We start from the raw sequence: 16,672 nt of genomic DNA, 5'->3' as shown, positions 1-16,672 counted from the left end.
GCCAGCAATGGCAGGTGATTCTTACATCGCTCTTTTTCCTCTTCCTTCCTATTTAAGGACCCTCATTGCATCCATGTGGATAATCTGGTATAATCCTATTTTTAATTAGTCACCAAATGTTTATTTAATTTCATGTGAAACTAGCCATGGTGGCCGGGCGCGGTGGCTCATGCCTGTAATCCTAGCACTCTGGGAGGCCGAGGCAGGTGGATCGTTCGAGGTCAGGAGTTTGAGACCAGCCTCAGCAAGAGCGAGACCCCGTCTCTACTAAAAATAGAAAGAAATTATCTGGCCAACTAAAAATATATATAGAAAAAATTAGCCGGGCATGGTGGCGCATGCCTGTAGTCCCAGCTACCTGGGAGGCTGAGGCAGTAGGATCGCTTAAGCCCAGGAGTTTGAGGTTGCTGTGAGCTGGGCTGACGCCACTGCACTCACTGTAACCGGGCAACAGAGCGAGACTCTGTCTCAAAAAAAAAACCAAACTAGCCATGGTATCACTGAGTGGTCTCCAGTTATGGTGGGGGTAATATGGTAATATTTTATGTTTTAATCAAACTAATTAATATAAACAGTTTTAAAAAAATCAAATAGCACTTAAATACTTATGATGAAATGCAGCAGCTTAGCTTTATTATGAACTAACCAGTCCAGATCCTAGAGCCATTCTTTTTGAAATTTACTTCCATATATCTAAATGAGATGCTGTAATAGTTTTCTGTTGCCACTGTAACAAATTAGTACAAATTTAGTGGCTTCAAACAACCTTAAAATTTATTCTCTTACAGCTCTCCCAGGAGTCCACTGGGCTAAAGTCATGGTGTTGGTAGGATTGGTTCCTTCCGGAGGCTCTAGAGAAAATGTTCCCTTATTTTTTTCAGCTTCTAGCTATATTCTTGTTCATGCCTCCTTCCTCCGTCTTTAAAGCACATCATTCCAATCTCTGTTTCCATCATCATTATCACCTTTTCTCTGAGGTAAAATCTCCCTTTGCCTCCCTCTTGTAAGGATACTTGTGGTTACATTTAGGGCCCACCTGAATAATTCTAGATAATCTCCCTATCTCAAGATCCATAATCACATCTGTGACATCCCTTTTACTACATAAGGTAGCATTCACAGGTTTTAGGGATTAGTACATGGTCATCTTGGAGGGCTGTTCTTTAGCCAACCACATATGATTATATTGCTAATTCTTGATTTTCAGTTTTCAATTTTGCTATGTTTTTCTTAAGGTAATTAAAGATTCTATTTTATTTTCCCCTTAATATTATCTGAATATAATTATATCTAACTTTATTCTTTTGTCATTGTTTATATTATTATGACTATGTAGAAACTGTTCAGTGCTGAACCAATTAGTATACTTTATCCTTTAGGTAAAACTCTTGCTTTTCCAATAGTTGACAATTCTTATTTTTTTCCCTTAGTCTAAATCTAATTTTCTATGTGCCATTAGTTCCCTTTATTTTAACCAAATATTCTGTTGCTATGATAGATATCTTTATGAGAATGCTCAGTTTCAAACATTTGTATATATTTCTAAAAACATATAGAAAAAATTAGTTGGGCATGGTGGTGCATGCCTGTAGTCCCAGCTACTTGGGAGGCTGAGGCAGAAGGATTGCTTAAGCCCAGGAGTTTGAGGTTGCTGTGAGCTAGGCTGACATAATGGCACTCTAGCCCAGGCCACAGACTAAGACTGTCTCAAAAAACAAACAAACAAACAAAAAAAAACAAAAAAAACCCCAAAACAAAAAAACCCACATTTTTCTTTGTTTTAAATTGAGAACTTCTTTCTCTTAGCCTCTTTCTTGACTGTTTTCTGTTTTAGCGTGGTGTACAACTACCATCCTAGGATTTGCCTTAGCAAGTTTCTAGTGTTGAGTTCTTTTTCCTAGATAGCATGTCTTCCTCTTTCTTTATGTCCTAATTTTGCTGAAGAATATATTTCAGTAGGTTTCTAAGAAAGCTTGCATGGGAAGTGAAATTAAGACCTCATGTCAGAAATTCGTATTTCTATCTTCACACTTAATTTATAGTTTGGCTGGGTATAGTATTTGAGGTTGGAATCTTAAAGGCATCATTCCATTGTTTCAGTGTTCTGTGGAAGTTATTTGTGGTGGTGATTCCTGAGTATTTGTATGTGCCCTGTTTTGGAAAAATTTATGATCTCTCTATGGTTGGTATTCTCAATTTCTTAAATGTGCTGTGGTGTGGGACTTTTTGATTTGTTTTCCTGGGGAATTGATGAATTCTTTCAATCAAGATGCTTATATCCTTCAGTTCTGGGAAACTTCCCTGTATTATGTTTGATAATTGCTTTCCTTCTGCTATTTCTGTTTCCTCTTTCTGGAATTCCTTCTGTTTGTATGTTACATCACTGTAGAGATTTCTACTTTTTCTCCCTTACGTTATCATTCATATCTCTGTTCTACTTTTCGAGAGACTTCCTCAATCAATTTTTAAATTTTTTCTGTCATTTTAATTTCTAAGAACTTTTTTTATGAGTAGTAGTTCTTTGAATGTACTTAGAAATGTAGCATTCTGTTCTTTCTTGGGTAAAAAGTCTTAGCAGTGAGGTTAATAGTGGTCGTCTTCCTGTTCTTACTGTCTGGTCCCTTCTAGTTCTTATTTTGTTTTTTTTTCCCATCCGTTTTATCATGGTGGAGGCATATTTATTGAATGAAGCATTAAGGAGCTATTTGGAATCAGTGTGTATGTAGAGGTGTAACATTGACGGGAGGGTGGAATTGGTGGCAAGAAACTGTTTTGTCTCTTACTGGGCTTCATTGTAAGGGTATTGGACAGTAAGGTGTCTTTTTGTTGGGAGAATCTACTTTGAGCATGTGTAGGGTTTTTTTTGTTTTGTTTTGTTTCTGATTTTCCCAGTGAAGAATCCTTTAGTTCTCAGCCTTAATGCCTAAGCTGCTGTTCTGAATATAGACGGGCGGGGGCGGGAGCAGTCTCCTTTTCAATATGCCACTTTTCACTTAATATCTTTGCAGTTGTTCTCTACTGGGACTGGACTCCTTGAGTCTTGAGCTGTTCAGGTTTCTTTCTTAAGAGACAAAATCCTTGGTCCTGGGGTTGGAGGGGGAGAGTGACAATTAATCTGGCTGCCTAGGATGAGGAGGGACCTGGCATCTAAGTCCCACATACTTTAATTCTCCTTGCTTCAACTAGGAACCTTTCACAGTAACAGTGGTCTCCAAAACCTCAGCTTTTCTAGAATGATTGTCATTAGGTGTCTGAGAGAGATTCTGTTCACCATGCTTGATTGGATGTTGTATCCGTTGTTCAATATGCTGTTTGGGTACAAGGAGTGTGCCAAACCTCAAAGTCTGAGTAAACAGTCTCTGTATGATTGGCATTACTTCAGACCCCAGCTGCAAATTTGGGAGGTCCCAAGACTACTGTAATGTTTGGCAATTAACTAGAAGGCTCAGAGAACCTGCTATAAAAGTACTTTTTAAGTATATTTACTTAAAAAAGTACTTTTTAAGTATATTTATGGTAACAATTTTATTACAGCAAAAAGATACAAATTAGAACCAGCCAAAGGAAGAGACACATAGGATGAAAGTCTTGCAGGGTTCCAAATGTGAAGCTTTCCTTCCATTGTCCTTTGGGGCATGTGTTATCCTCCCCCAATGTGGATGCATGGCAATACATACGGAGTATTACCAACTAGGGAAGCTCACTAGATCTTCCATGTGAGAGTTTTTATTGGAGTTTGATGATGTAGGCACGATTGAAGTCTTTGATTAAGTGGTTGAACTCAATCTCCAGTCCTCTTCCTTTTCTCAGAGGTGGAATGGTATTATGTGATTGAAACCTCCAACCCTTTTATTACATGATTGGTCTTTCTGGAGTGACCAGCCTCCAACATGAGTCACCTTGTTAGCATAAACTTATCAGGTGCAGTCTTTAGGGGCCCACCATGAATAACAAAGACACTCATATTGCTGGGGAAATTCCCAGAGTTAAGAGGTTAGCTCATGGGAACTGGATGAAAGCCAGACCTCTCGTTGAGCAGAGACCAAGTTCTTTATCACATATTGTGCTACTTTGTTTCGTGGTAAGCAGGTAACATAATACTGCCAGGAACCTCTTTTGTCCAAGTTTCTTTTGCCATATATTTGTTTAAAATTTACTACTCTCTTTTATCTCGTTTTCATTTAGGTTAGTGGTCTATTTTGAAATAATTGAATCTGTTCTTTAATTGAAGATACTTTCATAAAGGGTAATAAGGTCTTTTGACCTCTGTTTTAATTTCATCTCATGAAGAATGTTTGAATACTGATTTACCAAGGGAGACACATTACAGTCCAATTTGTTGTGGTTTGATAGGCACACTTTATTTTCATCTTATAAAGCATAGCATGTAGGTACCAGAAGGCTGATTGAAAGGAAGTAAAATCAGTGGAGCAATTAAACATTAACTAGGTGGGGGGCAATTATGCTAAAGTTATGTAAATAGTTTTAGATTATGTATAAGTAATTATATTTTTCACAGTCGTTGACAGGGCAAAAATTAGATTGCTTATTCGTTTGAGACTTAATTTTGACTTGTTTTATTTTTAAAGGTCATAATGGTTGTCTCAATTTGAGCCTTCATTTAATTTCTTGCTTGAAAGTTATTACATGATGTACCATAACTAAATTGTATCTTCTTAATGGTAACATACAACATAGAAAATTTGAATTGGCTTCAGATTTTATACTAAAATGCCTTTTACTGTCTTTGGTTTGTTAATGACGTCTTTGTAGTAAGAACTAAATTCATTTAAGGGAATCTTGTATAAATGTGTGCTTCTGCTTACTTCCTAAAGGGATAGTTGATTAGTTAGTTGATAAGCAGATTTTTAAAAACATAGCAGTTGTCAAAGTGGGATAGTCACTTTAAATCAGACTTATTTTAGGAATATGTTGAATAGGTTGAATATCCCTTATCAGAAATGTTTGGGACCAGAAGAGTTTGGGACTTTGGACTTGTTGGATTTTGGAATATTCTCATTGTACTTGTTGGACATTGAAAAAATCTCAAATCTGAGATGCTCCAATAGGATTTCTTTGAGTGTTATCTTGGTGCTTAAAAAGTTACACATTTTGGAGTGTTTTGGATTTTGAATTTTCAGATTTGAAATGCTTAGCCTGTACCTATTAAATGCATCTATGGTGATGAAGAAAAACAAGAATTGTTAAAATGTATTATAGGATATGTGTGGTTTAACATTCCTTTAAATTATTTACTTTGTATTTTCTTTTTTTTATTAGCTTAAACTAAGTTTTAAAAGTCAGATAATTCCACAAGACTTGAGCCATGTAATAAACTGGGATTCCATTCTCTTTTATATACTTTTTCTCACAAGTTAATAATTGTTGCATACCTTCACTTCCTTGACTGCTTTTATAAAAATATTTGGATATTGGCTTCTCAGACTTTCTGGCTGTTAAATTGTTTTTTAGCCTGGTACTTGACTACTGTTTGAACATAAACATATAGGTAGTCTTGAGCATCTTTCGTTTTTTTCTAGTAGGGTCTAGGATAGTGTTCTGAATTAAATACCTTCTTTAATAAGCCTAATAGATCTGATGTGATCTGAAACATTTTACCTGAAGGAAAGTTTATATTAATTGGTTAAATTAGACTAGTTCTGGTTTGTATGTTTGAGTTCAAAGAAGTCTAGAGACTTAAATTATCTAGCATACTCAAAGAGTTGAGATTTTTGAAATTCTTAGGTGATCATATTTTTCTCTTCAGTTAGAATCATATTGAAGCATTGTAGTTTTTACTTGATAACTTTAACTTTTGATCCTGTTCAGGGTATAGTTTTGTTTTAATATTGTTTGGAGGCAAGAGATGGACATCATTCCTGGAAGTCTTTTAGAGTTGACTCTATGAATGTATTTGTGCTGTTGATGCAAAAGAATAATTGTACCAAAATGCATAATTTATGTTGAAGTTTTATTAAAACAGTTAACTTTTGTGAGTTCTTGTCTGCTATCTCATTTGATTTGTGGAATAACAGATAAGTCTTGCATTATAGGTTCATTACAGATATAATTAAGGGAAAGTAACATATACTGAACCTTTTAAACATGCTCTCTTGATCTTCAACTGCCTAGATAAGTATTTTACATACACGTGTACCTTGTGTTCTTCATAGGTAAAATGGAGATGATGTTTTTATTTTATAGAATTTGCTATTAGGGTAAATATGAATACATGTAAAGCATCTGAAATAGCTCCTTGTGTATAGCATAAGTACTCAGTACATGCTGGTGATCATCATCATTAATATTGTTTTATTTTAATTGTTCTGTTGTAATATTTGAGAAATGAAGCTCAGTATATTTGAAAAAAAGTTCAAGCTTTTATTTTTTAATTTGACCTTTTGAGTATAAAATCTTAAGACTAGCTTGATTCTTCAGTCCATCTTTGTGATTGGTTAATAGTATGTTACTGTGTCTGGCCATTGAATATAGCTTGTCTGTTACGAGAATGTCTTTTTGTATGGCTCTGAGGAAATCAGTCTATATTTATGAACAGGAAATTAAAACTCGGTAACCCTTTTTGCGTCTCAGTTTGGATTTGAATAGTGGCTTTATTATTCATTTCCTAATTGGTCTCATCCCTGTAAATTTTTTTGTTAGGCATTTATAAGGCATATAGGAGGTACCTGACACAAGATCAGCCGTCCATGGAAAAGAACCCAAGCTCTGTAAAATAATTTAAAGAAGTTTATTCTGAGCCAGATATGTGTGACCATGTCCTGGAGAGCCACCCCCAAGAAGCCTTGGGCAAGTGGTCCTGCTGTGTGTTTGGGTTACAGTTTGGTTTTATATTAATACATTTTAGGGAGACAGGAATCACACATAAAGTCATAAATCAATACATGGAAAGCATACATTGGTTTGGCCAGAAAAGGCAGGACATCTTGAAGTGGGACATTACAGGTTATAGGTGGATTTAAAGATTCTTTGATTTGTAATTGGTTAAGGATATGAAGCTTTGTCTAAAGGCTTGGAATAGGCCGGGTATGGTGGCTCACGCCTGTAATCCTAGCACCCTGGGCGGCCAAGGCAGGAGGATCGTTCGAGGTCAGGAGTTCGAGACCAGCCTGAGCAAGAGTGAGACCCCATCTCTACTAAAAATAGAAAGAAAGTAGCTGGACAACTAAAAATATATATAGAAAAAATTAGCCAGGCATAGTGGCACATGCCTGTAGTCCTAGCTACTCGAGAGGCTGAGGCAGAAGGATTGCTTAAGCCCAGGAGTTTGAGGTTGCTGTGAGCTAGGCTGACACCATGGCACTCTAGCCCAGGCCACAGACCGAGACTCTGTCTCAAAAAAAAACAAAAAAAGGCTTGGACTATTTTAAGTTAAGGAAGTCTGTTAATCAGAGACAAGCCACTGCCACTGGACATCGATGACCTGTAGGTGTGGTTTAACCTTTGTCTTATGTGACCTTAGGCTTGTTAATGATTTTATATCTTATTGTTACAAGAAATAACTCCAAAAACGACAGGGCATAATTAGGTGTGTCTGACCTCCCTTTTCATGGCCAGCAACTCAGCTTTAAGGTTTTTTTATTTTTAAGAGTCCCCTTGGCCAAGAGGGAGTCAATTCTGTTGGCTGGGAGGCTAAGATTTTCTTTTAGTTTATACAGTATTACCACAATATATATTTTTTTGAGGGTAAAATGTGGTCTATTAGTATAGAAAATTTTGAGTTGAAGGTATAAAAATTTCCTTATTGAATAACCTCTAAGTTTTTAACATGCTAATGTGCATTCTAAATATCCTATCATGATAAAATAGTATATAGCTTTTTATAAACCTATTACAGTAGCTTTTATTTTTCTCCTATAGACGATCTTTATTTTTTAAGAATATTCTTTGAGAAATCCATTTGACTGTAAATATTTTGGAATTACTTAGGGTGATAGTAGTGAGAATGTGTTAGGCCAAGGACCCTCTAGAGAATCAGTAAAAATAGAGTGTGACTCATATACTTGGCCCCGTAAAACGGTGGTTTTGAAACTACTTAGTTTCAGGACCCTCTTTTCACCTTCAAGACCAAAGAGCTTTTGTTTATATGGATTATAGCTATTGATATTTAGTGCATTAGATATTAAAACAAAATTTAAAAAATTACGTATTCATTTAAAAATAGTTCAGCTGTTTCATATAAACATAAATAACTTTTCTGAAGTGAAAAGTTACTATTTTCTAAAAGAAAAAGTTATGAGAACAATGACATTGTTTTATGTCTTTCAGACATGATAAAATATAGCTGAAGTCTCAGGAATCTGCTTCTGCATTTAACCTGAATCTATTGAATCACATCAAGTAGCCTCTGGAAAAGTCCATTGTAACACTTACGAGAGAGTGAGAGTGAAGAAAGCAAATGAAACATTGTATTTTTATGAAAATAATTTTGACTTGGCTGATCTCATCAGAGGGTCTTGGGAAGTGAAGGGTCTCTCGACCACACTTGTAGAACTGCTGTAGTAAACACAGGTGTTAACTAGATTACTGGCTAAGAGTTTGTGCTTTGGATTCTGATTGCCTGAATTGGAATTTCAACATCGCTTCTGGATGTTATTTAATATTACCTCGTTTCCTAATTTGTTAAGTAGAGTTGCTTAATAGTACCTATCTTACAGGGTTGTTAGAATTAAGTGAAATTACACATGTAAGGAATGATGTAATAATTAAGCACTTAATAAAATGCTACCTCTTATTGTCATTTTGAAATTTTAGTCCTCTTATGTCACCCTTGCTCAGAATTTTCTGTTGGTTCCCCACCTCACGTTGAGGTCAAAGCCAAAGCCTTTAGAGCGGTTTACAAGATTTTTCTTCATGGTCTGGAATGTTGTTACCTCTATGTTTTTATCTCCTTGCTTTAACCTTATATCACTCTCCCTTACTGTGCAAAAATAGTGGCCTCCTTGCTGTTCATCTAACACAAGTCATATTTTTTCTCAGGGCCTTTACTCTTGTTATTTTCTTCACCTAATATTTACTTCTTCAGATATTGACATGTTCTGTTCTCCTTCTTCATTTTTTTTTCTGTTCTCCTTCTTCATTTTTTTGCTTTAATAGCACCTCAGTAAAATCTTTTTTTATTTAACCCTTCGACACAAATAATAATTATCTCCCTTCTCTGCATTAGTTTTTTCTCTACAGGATTTTCTGTTTTCTAACATACTAATATAAATATTTGCTTATTTGTCTGTCTTCCTCAGAATTAGGCTCCATTAGGCATAGGTGTTTTTTTGTTTTTGTTTTTTTTTTGTCTAACTTGTTTACTGCGGTATCCTTAATACCTAGAATGATGCTTGGTGCATATTTAAATGCTGAAGAAATATTTCTTGAATGAGTGTATCATTATTGCTACTGCAAAGATGAAAATAGTCTCTGCTTCTCCAAAATGTATAATCTTAATTGGACGGTGCCTCTGAGATAAAATGAACATGTAAAGTGTAGCATGGCATGTTGGACACATAGAAGTACTCATTAATTGGTAGCTGTTACTGAAGGATAAGAAACAACAGGATAAGACATTTTAGATAACAGTGATGTGAATAAAAGAGAACTGCATTCACATTTTATGGGGTAGGGTGGATACTATTTAGGGACATACTGGAAAAATAAGGTTGGAACCATATTGTGGGGGCCAAAGCATTTGTATTTTGTTCAGTGGGTAACAAGTTTTTGATTATTTTTAAGGCAGAGGTGTTGTGATAAAAGTGGTAGGTTTGGAATAAGAATCCAACAAAAGTCTTCATGGTTGACTGGGAGATCCTTCTGGTGTAGGTTTAACCAGAAATTAATAAAGCATTTAGCAAATTTATAATAAAACATTTGCAAAATCATGAATGATGCCCAATTATTAATTCCTCTCATTGTATGATAGTATGAAATTGCCATTTGATCACTTGTGTGTTTTCAACTGTGTAATTGCCAAGTTTTAATATACTTTATCATTTAAAACTAAGATCTTTGATTTAAAGTAAACCAAGGTGTTTATATTGGTAACTAACTAAATATACTGCTATAGGGCAAAGTATGTTTAGTCCAGCAAATATTGGTCAGCCACGAAAGACAACGTTATCTCCTGCCCAGCTGGATCCTTTTTATACTCAAGGAGATTCTCTGACTTCAGAAGATCACCTCGATGACACTTGGGTGACTGTGTTTGGGTAAGATTTTGGATCATTTACCTTCCTAAAAATACCCCCACCCCAATTTTATAATGAATATTATCAAACATACAGAAAAATTGACTCTGTTTAGATAAAAATCAGGGCCATTGCATTCCCTTGTTCTCTAGATCTCAGGACCCATACTCAGCCCTGTATCCATAGCAGTTGGGCTGGCTTCTTGATTCTTTTTTTTTTTCCTTCTTTTATGTTTAGATTTTTATATTCTCTCATAAAATGTCTGCATGTTTTTGAACATATGTGTCCACTCTTAAGTCTGTTTTTCAGGCTCGATAGTAGCAGTGTCACTTTTAACTTTTAGATAAACTACTTGAAGTACTGCTAGTCCTTTTTTTCATATTTTAAGGCATAACTTTCCCAGCTATTTATTTTGTTACTTTTAGTAACCTAACCCACTTTATGAAATTAATTGCAAGACCTGAAGCATTTTCCTTTAAGGGTTAAAACATTTTATTTTGATCATTCATGGGAAATACTTCTAAAAAAATGCATTATAAATGTTTGTTTTATGACCTTTTCCTGGCTGACTTAATGTCGTCATGAAATATTTATCTGTTGTGAGTGATTCTTTTATATAGAGTATTGGAGTAAAGTGGCCCAAGATTCCTAGAATTATGGGGTTTTTTGGTTAATACCTCCCTCACTTATAGCCATTATTTCTCCTTTCCATTTTTGTTTTCTTTATCTCTGCTCTGTAGGCACCCCATTTCCTTTGTTGTTTTTCTTTGGGATTAGAAATCTCATATCCAGAGTTATATAAATAAAATTCCAGTTCTGAATGCAGTACATATTTTACTCAGATTTTTTTTTTTTTTGAGACAGAGTGTCGCTTTGTTACCCAGGCTAGAATGAGAGCCGTGGCGTCAGCCTAGCTCACAGCAACCTCAAACTCCTGGGCTCAAGCAATCCTACTGCCTCAGCCTCCCGAGTAGCTGGGACTACAGGCATGCGCCACCATGCCCGGCTAATTTTTTTCTATGTATAATTTTAGTTGGCCATATAATTTCTTTCCATTTGTAGTAGAGACAAGGTCTCGCTCTTGCTCAGGCTGGGCTCAAACTCCTGACCTCAAGCAATCCACCTGCCTCGGCCTCCCAGAGTGCTAGGATTACAGGCTTGAGGCACCACGCCCGGCCCATATTTTACTCAGATTTTAATGTATTTACTGTCTTATTTATTTTTGTGACTCAGATATTTTTCTTTAGGGTTCTAATCCAAGCTACAGATAACTGAAGTTAGTGGTTAAAGAACCTCCAGATAGATGTTTCTACACTACTGATAGTGGTTATTGTTTTCAGATTGAAAATACCTTTATTGTTAGGACTATCAAAGTAATAATGTCTCATTGTAAGGAATTCAAACCATACAAGAACTTTATAAAGAAGAAAGTAAAAGTCACTTAGAATTTTCCCATACAGAGATATGGGTAATAAAATTTTGGTAACCATCCTTTTAAATGATTCTGTACCATTGCTATTAGTGCTAAGTTTTATTTTTGTTTTATTTAAATTTCAGAATTTTTAGGTAATGCTTGATGCATAATGATATGTCTCTGTAATGTATAATTGTTTCCCTTTCAATAACCATAATATACTTAAATATTGCATATAAACCACACTATAAAATATATCCGATCTGCAACTTAATAGATCTTTTCTGTGAGATGTGATAGTGACAGAGTAGAATTTTTAGAGATTTCAGAGGTATAATCTGAGGATGGAGAAGAATGGCTGAGTCAAAACTAACATTAAGGTATTTGCTTTTGAGGGATTTTACATTGATAGGGGCCCACATAGGGGAAAACAGGATGTTCAAGAATCTATTAATGTTCTAGACAGTTGGAGGGAATTTATCTTGAAACACTTGTAAGTATGGTAATTTGCATTTGTATTGCTAATGGAAGTTGACTGTTTCATTTGGACAACTCTTTTTCAGGTTTCCTCAAGCATCTGCTTCCTATATATTATTACAATTTGCACAATATGGGAATATCTTAAAACATGTGGTAAGGCTTAATTTTTTTCTATTCAGGATTTTGGCTAAGGAAAGATAAACTATGAATTGAAAGAAACTTTAATTCTGAATTTTGTCTGTTTTTCCTAAACTTTATAATTTCTTTTAAGTTTTGATAGAATATGTCCTTTGGAATCTTGAAGGTGGGAAGTTGCATAGTGTTTGATAAAAAGAGGAGATAAGGAAAAGTGAGAATTTCAGGATCCATTCTCCCTTTCTTAAATAGTTTATAGTCTCTTAAAGATTATGCTAAATATTATAGTACTGGCTTCCAAGTTGAGCTTGTTTTACTGGGGAATAAAAGAAGGAAAAAAAGTTTCTCAGTTTATAGAATTTTTAGAGCTTCTCAGCTTAGAGCTTTAAAAAGTTGTCTTGCGCAAGTTATAAATAAAAAATCTTTTTTCTATTATTAGAGATTGACTTAAGTCCTACACAAAATCAAATTCAATACAGTTTTAAAAAATTGTATAGCAACAAGCATTGGTAAGACTTTTTTATAATAAACAATTCTTTTGATAATTTCTTTACTTTCAGAGAATATTTGCCACATATTCTTTAGAGAATTGAGAACTATATAGAGATTATTGATACTGTTTCCATAGGATTTTTGTTGAACCCTAGTATACAGCTTTTTATAGAGCATCAAGAAATGGAAGTAAAGTTATCTTCACATTGTTTCTTTCTATTTTCTTTCTTTTTTTGCTCCAAGACCAGGTCTTGCTCTGTTGCCCAAGCTAGAGTGCTGTGGCCTCATCATAGCTCACCTCAGACTCCTGGGCTCAAGTGGTCCTCCTATCTCAGCCTCCTGAGTAGCTGGCACTACAGGCGCACATCATCATGCCTGGCTAATTTTTAAAAATTTTTTTTGTAGAGATGGGCTCTCCTATGTTGTCCAGGTTGGTTTCGAACTCCTGGCCTCATGCGATCCTCCTGCCTTGACCTCCCAAAGTGCTGGGATTATAGGCATGAGCCACCATGCCTGGCCCTGTTTCTATTTTCTAATAGAATTCGTTAGGTGTAAATTTTATATATTTTAGTTTTTAAGAAACAACTTCATCCTTTGCAGATGTCTAACACAGGAAATTGGATGCATATTCGTTATCAATCTAAACTGCAGGCCCGGAAAGCCTTAAGCAAAGATGGGAGGATTTTTGGAGAATCCATCATGATTGGTGTAAAACCCTGTATTGATAAGGTAAGTTGTTGGTGATGTAACGAAAAGAATCTATATAAAGAGCATGAGACTAAGTATTGAAATTGGTGGTTGTGTCACTTGGCTTCACTTGGCCTCTCTTTCTTAGTTTGTAAAATATGGTTATTTACTGGATTCTTCATGGTATGCCCAAAGGTATTTAATCATAAGACTTTAGAGATAATCTATCCCAACCCCCTCATTTTTCAGATAAAGGAAAGAGGCTAAGAAGGCTTTGGTAACTTGTCCAGAGTTGTTAAAGGTGAGGCCTAGATTTTAGGTCTCTTTTGACTAGGAGCCCATTCTCTTTCTTCCTCAAAGCAGTATCAGATTCTTTTAAGTACTTGAATGGTGCTATTTCAGAATGAATTATTTCACGTGAATGGTAACTGATAGTTAACTTTTGAATGGCTGAAGCTTTTTGTTAGTCATTTCTATTTGAAGACATTAAAAAGTTATTCCATATTTATATACTTATTAAATAATACAGAGTACAATTTAAACTTTGTGGCTTGTAAAATCATTGTGAACATTCTTTAGGTAACTATATGTGTACTTACATACTTGTACTATGTGCCAGGAACTGCCTGGTGTTGGCTGGTGTGTATACACATTAATAAACAAAGCAGATGTGGCTCCTGGTCTTATAATCTATTATAAGTATATAGTTGTATAATTATTATTCTGTGCTGTAACAGATGTTTGCAGAAGCTAGAGGAATATTTGGGGTTACTGAGTCTCAAATAGCTTTGGACTTTGATTTTCCCCTCTAATCCAGGTTTCCTTAAGAATTCTCTTTTTTGTCCTTGCTGATTTTTTTCATAGTGTTTGTTAGGAGATTCTTATTCTTGCGGTCTGTAATTGTATTGAGGTTGTTTTAGGTCACTGAAGTGAGCTTTCTGGTTGAGTGTTAGATCTCAAATGGTAGCTAAGAAACATATTTTCTCAAGCCTAAAGTTATTTGAAAGGTTAATTAGATTAAAGTATGCTCTTTTTTTGATGCAATTTTTATTGTAAGTAGGATGTAATATTGGATAATATGTATTACGTCTATAAATAGAGGAATTGTTTCTTTGTTTCTGCAGAGTGTTATGGAAAACAGTGACAGATATGCTTTATCATCTCCATCTCTAGCCTTTACACCACCAATCAAAACTTTAGGCACACCAACACAACCTGGAAGTACTCCTAGGATTTCTACCATGAGACCTCTTGCTACAGCATACAAAGCTTCTACTAGTGACTATCAGGTATGTTAAGGCTTGGATTAAAAAAATGTACTTCGAAGGCTGAATACATGTTTAGCTTTTTCATTGGATTGATTTAATCCAATCCAGTGCCATTAATATTTCATGCTGGGGTGATTGGTGAAATCTTTAAACTTTTAAAATTAGTTTGCATCTTGGTGAATTGTAAAGTTATCTTGAAGTTTTAAAAAATTTCTTTGTCATTCCTTAAAACATTTTGAGAGTTTGTTATTTTAGTTTTTTCTAAGTTATATTTGCGTACATACAAAATATCTATTGTATACATCTTTGGCATGAAGGAACATTAAAGCCCTATAAAACTGGTGACTAAATCTGATGGTATCACAAGTGAAGAGCCTTAGGTTGAAGTAGTTTTGGTTGTCAAAAGAAGACATTAACCAGCTCCTATTCAGAGAGGAAAAAATTCCTCATTTCAAAAAAGTTTAAAGAAGTTCATTATATTCTTTGAAGCATGCTAGAAGTATTGTGACTTTCACTCAGTATGTTATTCTCTTGCTAATTAGCCAGGTGTTCTGAACTTAACCAGCTGCAGATACAGGTCCTGAAATAGTCACTTTAGTTTATAATACCGATATTTTAAATTCCCCATTTCTTGCAGCTTTTGTTATTTGTTCAGTTTTCTAATTTAAGAAACAGATATTATTAGCTTTGCCAATTTTGTCATTCTTATAAGCATAAGAATATTCTAAGGCCATATTTTAACTTTTAAACTATATAATTTAGTATTATTAAATGCATTATAATATTTCTCTTTTAAATTAGCTATTAATTGTAGAATTGACTAAAGAAACAATGACCTAACAATTTTTTGTGTGTTTTTTTAATAGGTTATTTCTGACAGACAAACTCCAAAAAAAGATGAAAGTCTTGTATCGAAAGCAATGGAATACATGTTCGGCTGGTAGTATAGTAACAGCTAAGAACTCAACTACCAAGGAGAAGTTTGCTACACTAAAACAGAGTTAGCAGAGTACTGCTGGTTTCCTTTGGTTAGTTATATAACCACTCCTGGCAGTATTGGACAGCTATCTCACACTTCTTTTAAAAAGAAGCCTTTTTCTTTAAGGATACAGCCTACTTGTAGCTCGCACTTTAAAAGATGCTTGAGATACATTTTAAAGAAAACTAAAAATCCCTGTAACCAGGATTTTGTGCTTTCTGTTTTAGTGCATGCTTAAGCACAAAAAACTTGGCGTTGATTACTGTAAATTAAATAACTGAATTTGTGGTGAGGCTTTGTAGTCTTCATGAGAAGGTGGGGTGAATTTCATGAAGGGGAACTATAGCTGCTTCTACCAAGACATAAAGATTATAATTAGCAATTTGAATTATGGTCTTTTAATTTAGATAGTATTTAATATTTTAATTATCTTTGTTTGTATATGTACTGTCATGGATTGTTATCTTTCAGTATTCTAAAACAAAAACATTCTTTTTAAAAACCTTCTAAAGTTTCTTAATAATAAATTTTGTCAATTGAACATTTTTTGAAAGGGTGATTTTTGTATTATAAAAAGTTTAAAGTGTTCACTGAAATAGAGCAAATATGTCATGAACCTTCATATGCCTGTAATCTAGCTTTAATTACCATTAAATTTTGCCCTACTTGTTTCTTTTCTTCCCCTTTTATTTAAAGCACATCCTAGATGTAATGTCATTTTTATCTAAATACTTGCAGATATATCATGAAAGAACGTTTCCATGTGTAATTACAATGTTAGTATGCCACCTGACAGAATTAATAATAGTATCTTAATATCTAAAATTTAGTCCATTTAAAATTTCTTAATTGTCTCCAAACTATAATATTTATGGTTGGCTTGTTCAAATCATGATCTAAACTTAGGTCTACACAGTAAATTTTGTTTTGTCTGTTAAATGTCTTAAAATATAATTTAGCTTTCTCTCTTCTTCCTACCATCCAACATACCGTGACTTGAAGGAACTGTGTGCATTGCCTGTAG

At 34.6% G+C, this 16,672-nt stretch overlaps 1 protein-coding gene across 1 annotated transcript in view; it reads left to right on the top strand.

The window, feature by feature from the left end:
- NUP35 (nucleoporin 35) overlaps window positions 1-16,185 on the top strand; it is a 30,222-nt gene extending 14,037 nt beyond the window's left edge. Inside the window, exons 5-9 of the mRNA XM_045559000.1 lie at window positions 10,073-10,214; window positions 12,171-12,240; window positions 13,315-13,443; window positions 14,526-14,690; window positions 15,536-16,185. Of these exons, the coding sequence (XP_045414956.1) occupies window positions 10,073-10,214; window positions 12,171-12,240; window positions 13,315-13,443; window positions 14,526-14,690; window positions 15,536-15,613 (584 nt within the window). The 3' untranslated portion in view covers window positions 15,614-16,185. The remainder of the gene's footprint in view (window positions 1-10,072; window positions 10,215-12,170; window positions 12,241-13,314; window positions 13,444-14,525; window positions 14,691-15,535) is intronic.
- The last annotated feature ends 487 nt before the right edge of the window (window positions 16,186-16,672 follow it).

Source organism: Lemur catta, chromosome 8, assembly GCF_020740605.2.
Source record: "Lemur catta isolate mLemCat1 chromosome 8, mLemCat1.pri, whole genome shotgun sequence".
Classification (NCBI taxonomy): domain Eukaryota; kingdom Metazoa; phylum Chordata; class Mammalia; order Primates; family Lemuridae; genus Lemur; species Lemur catta.
Note: the sequence above shows the minus strand (reverse complement) of the source record. Positions and strands in the feature narration are given on the sequence as shown.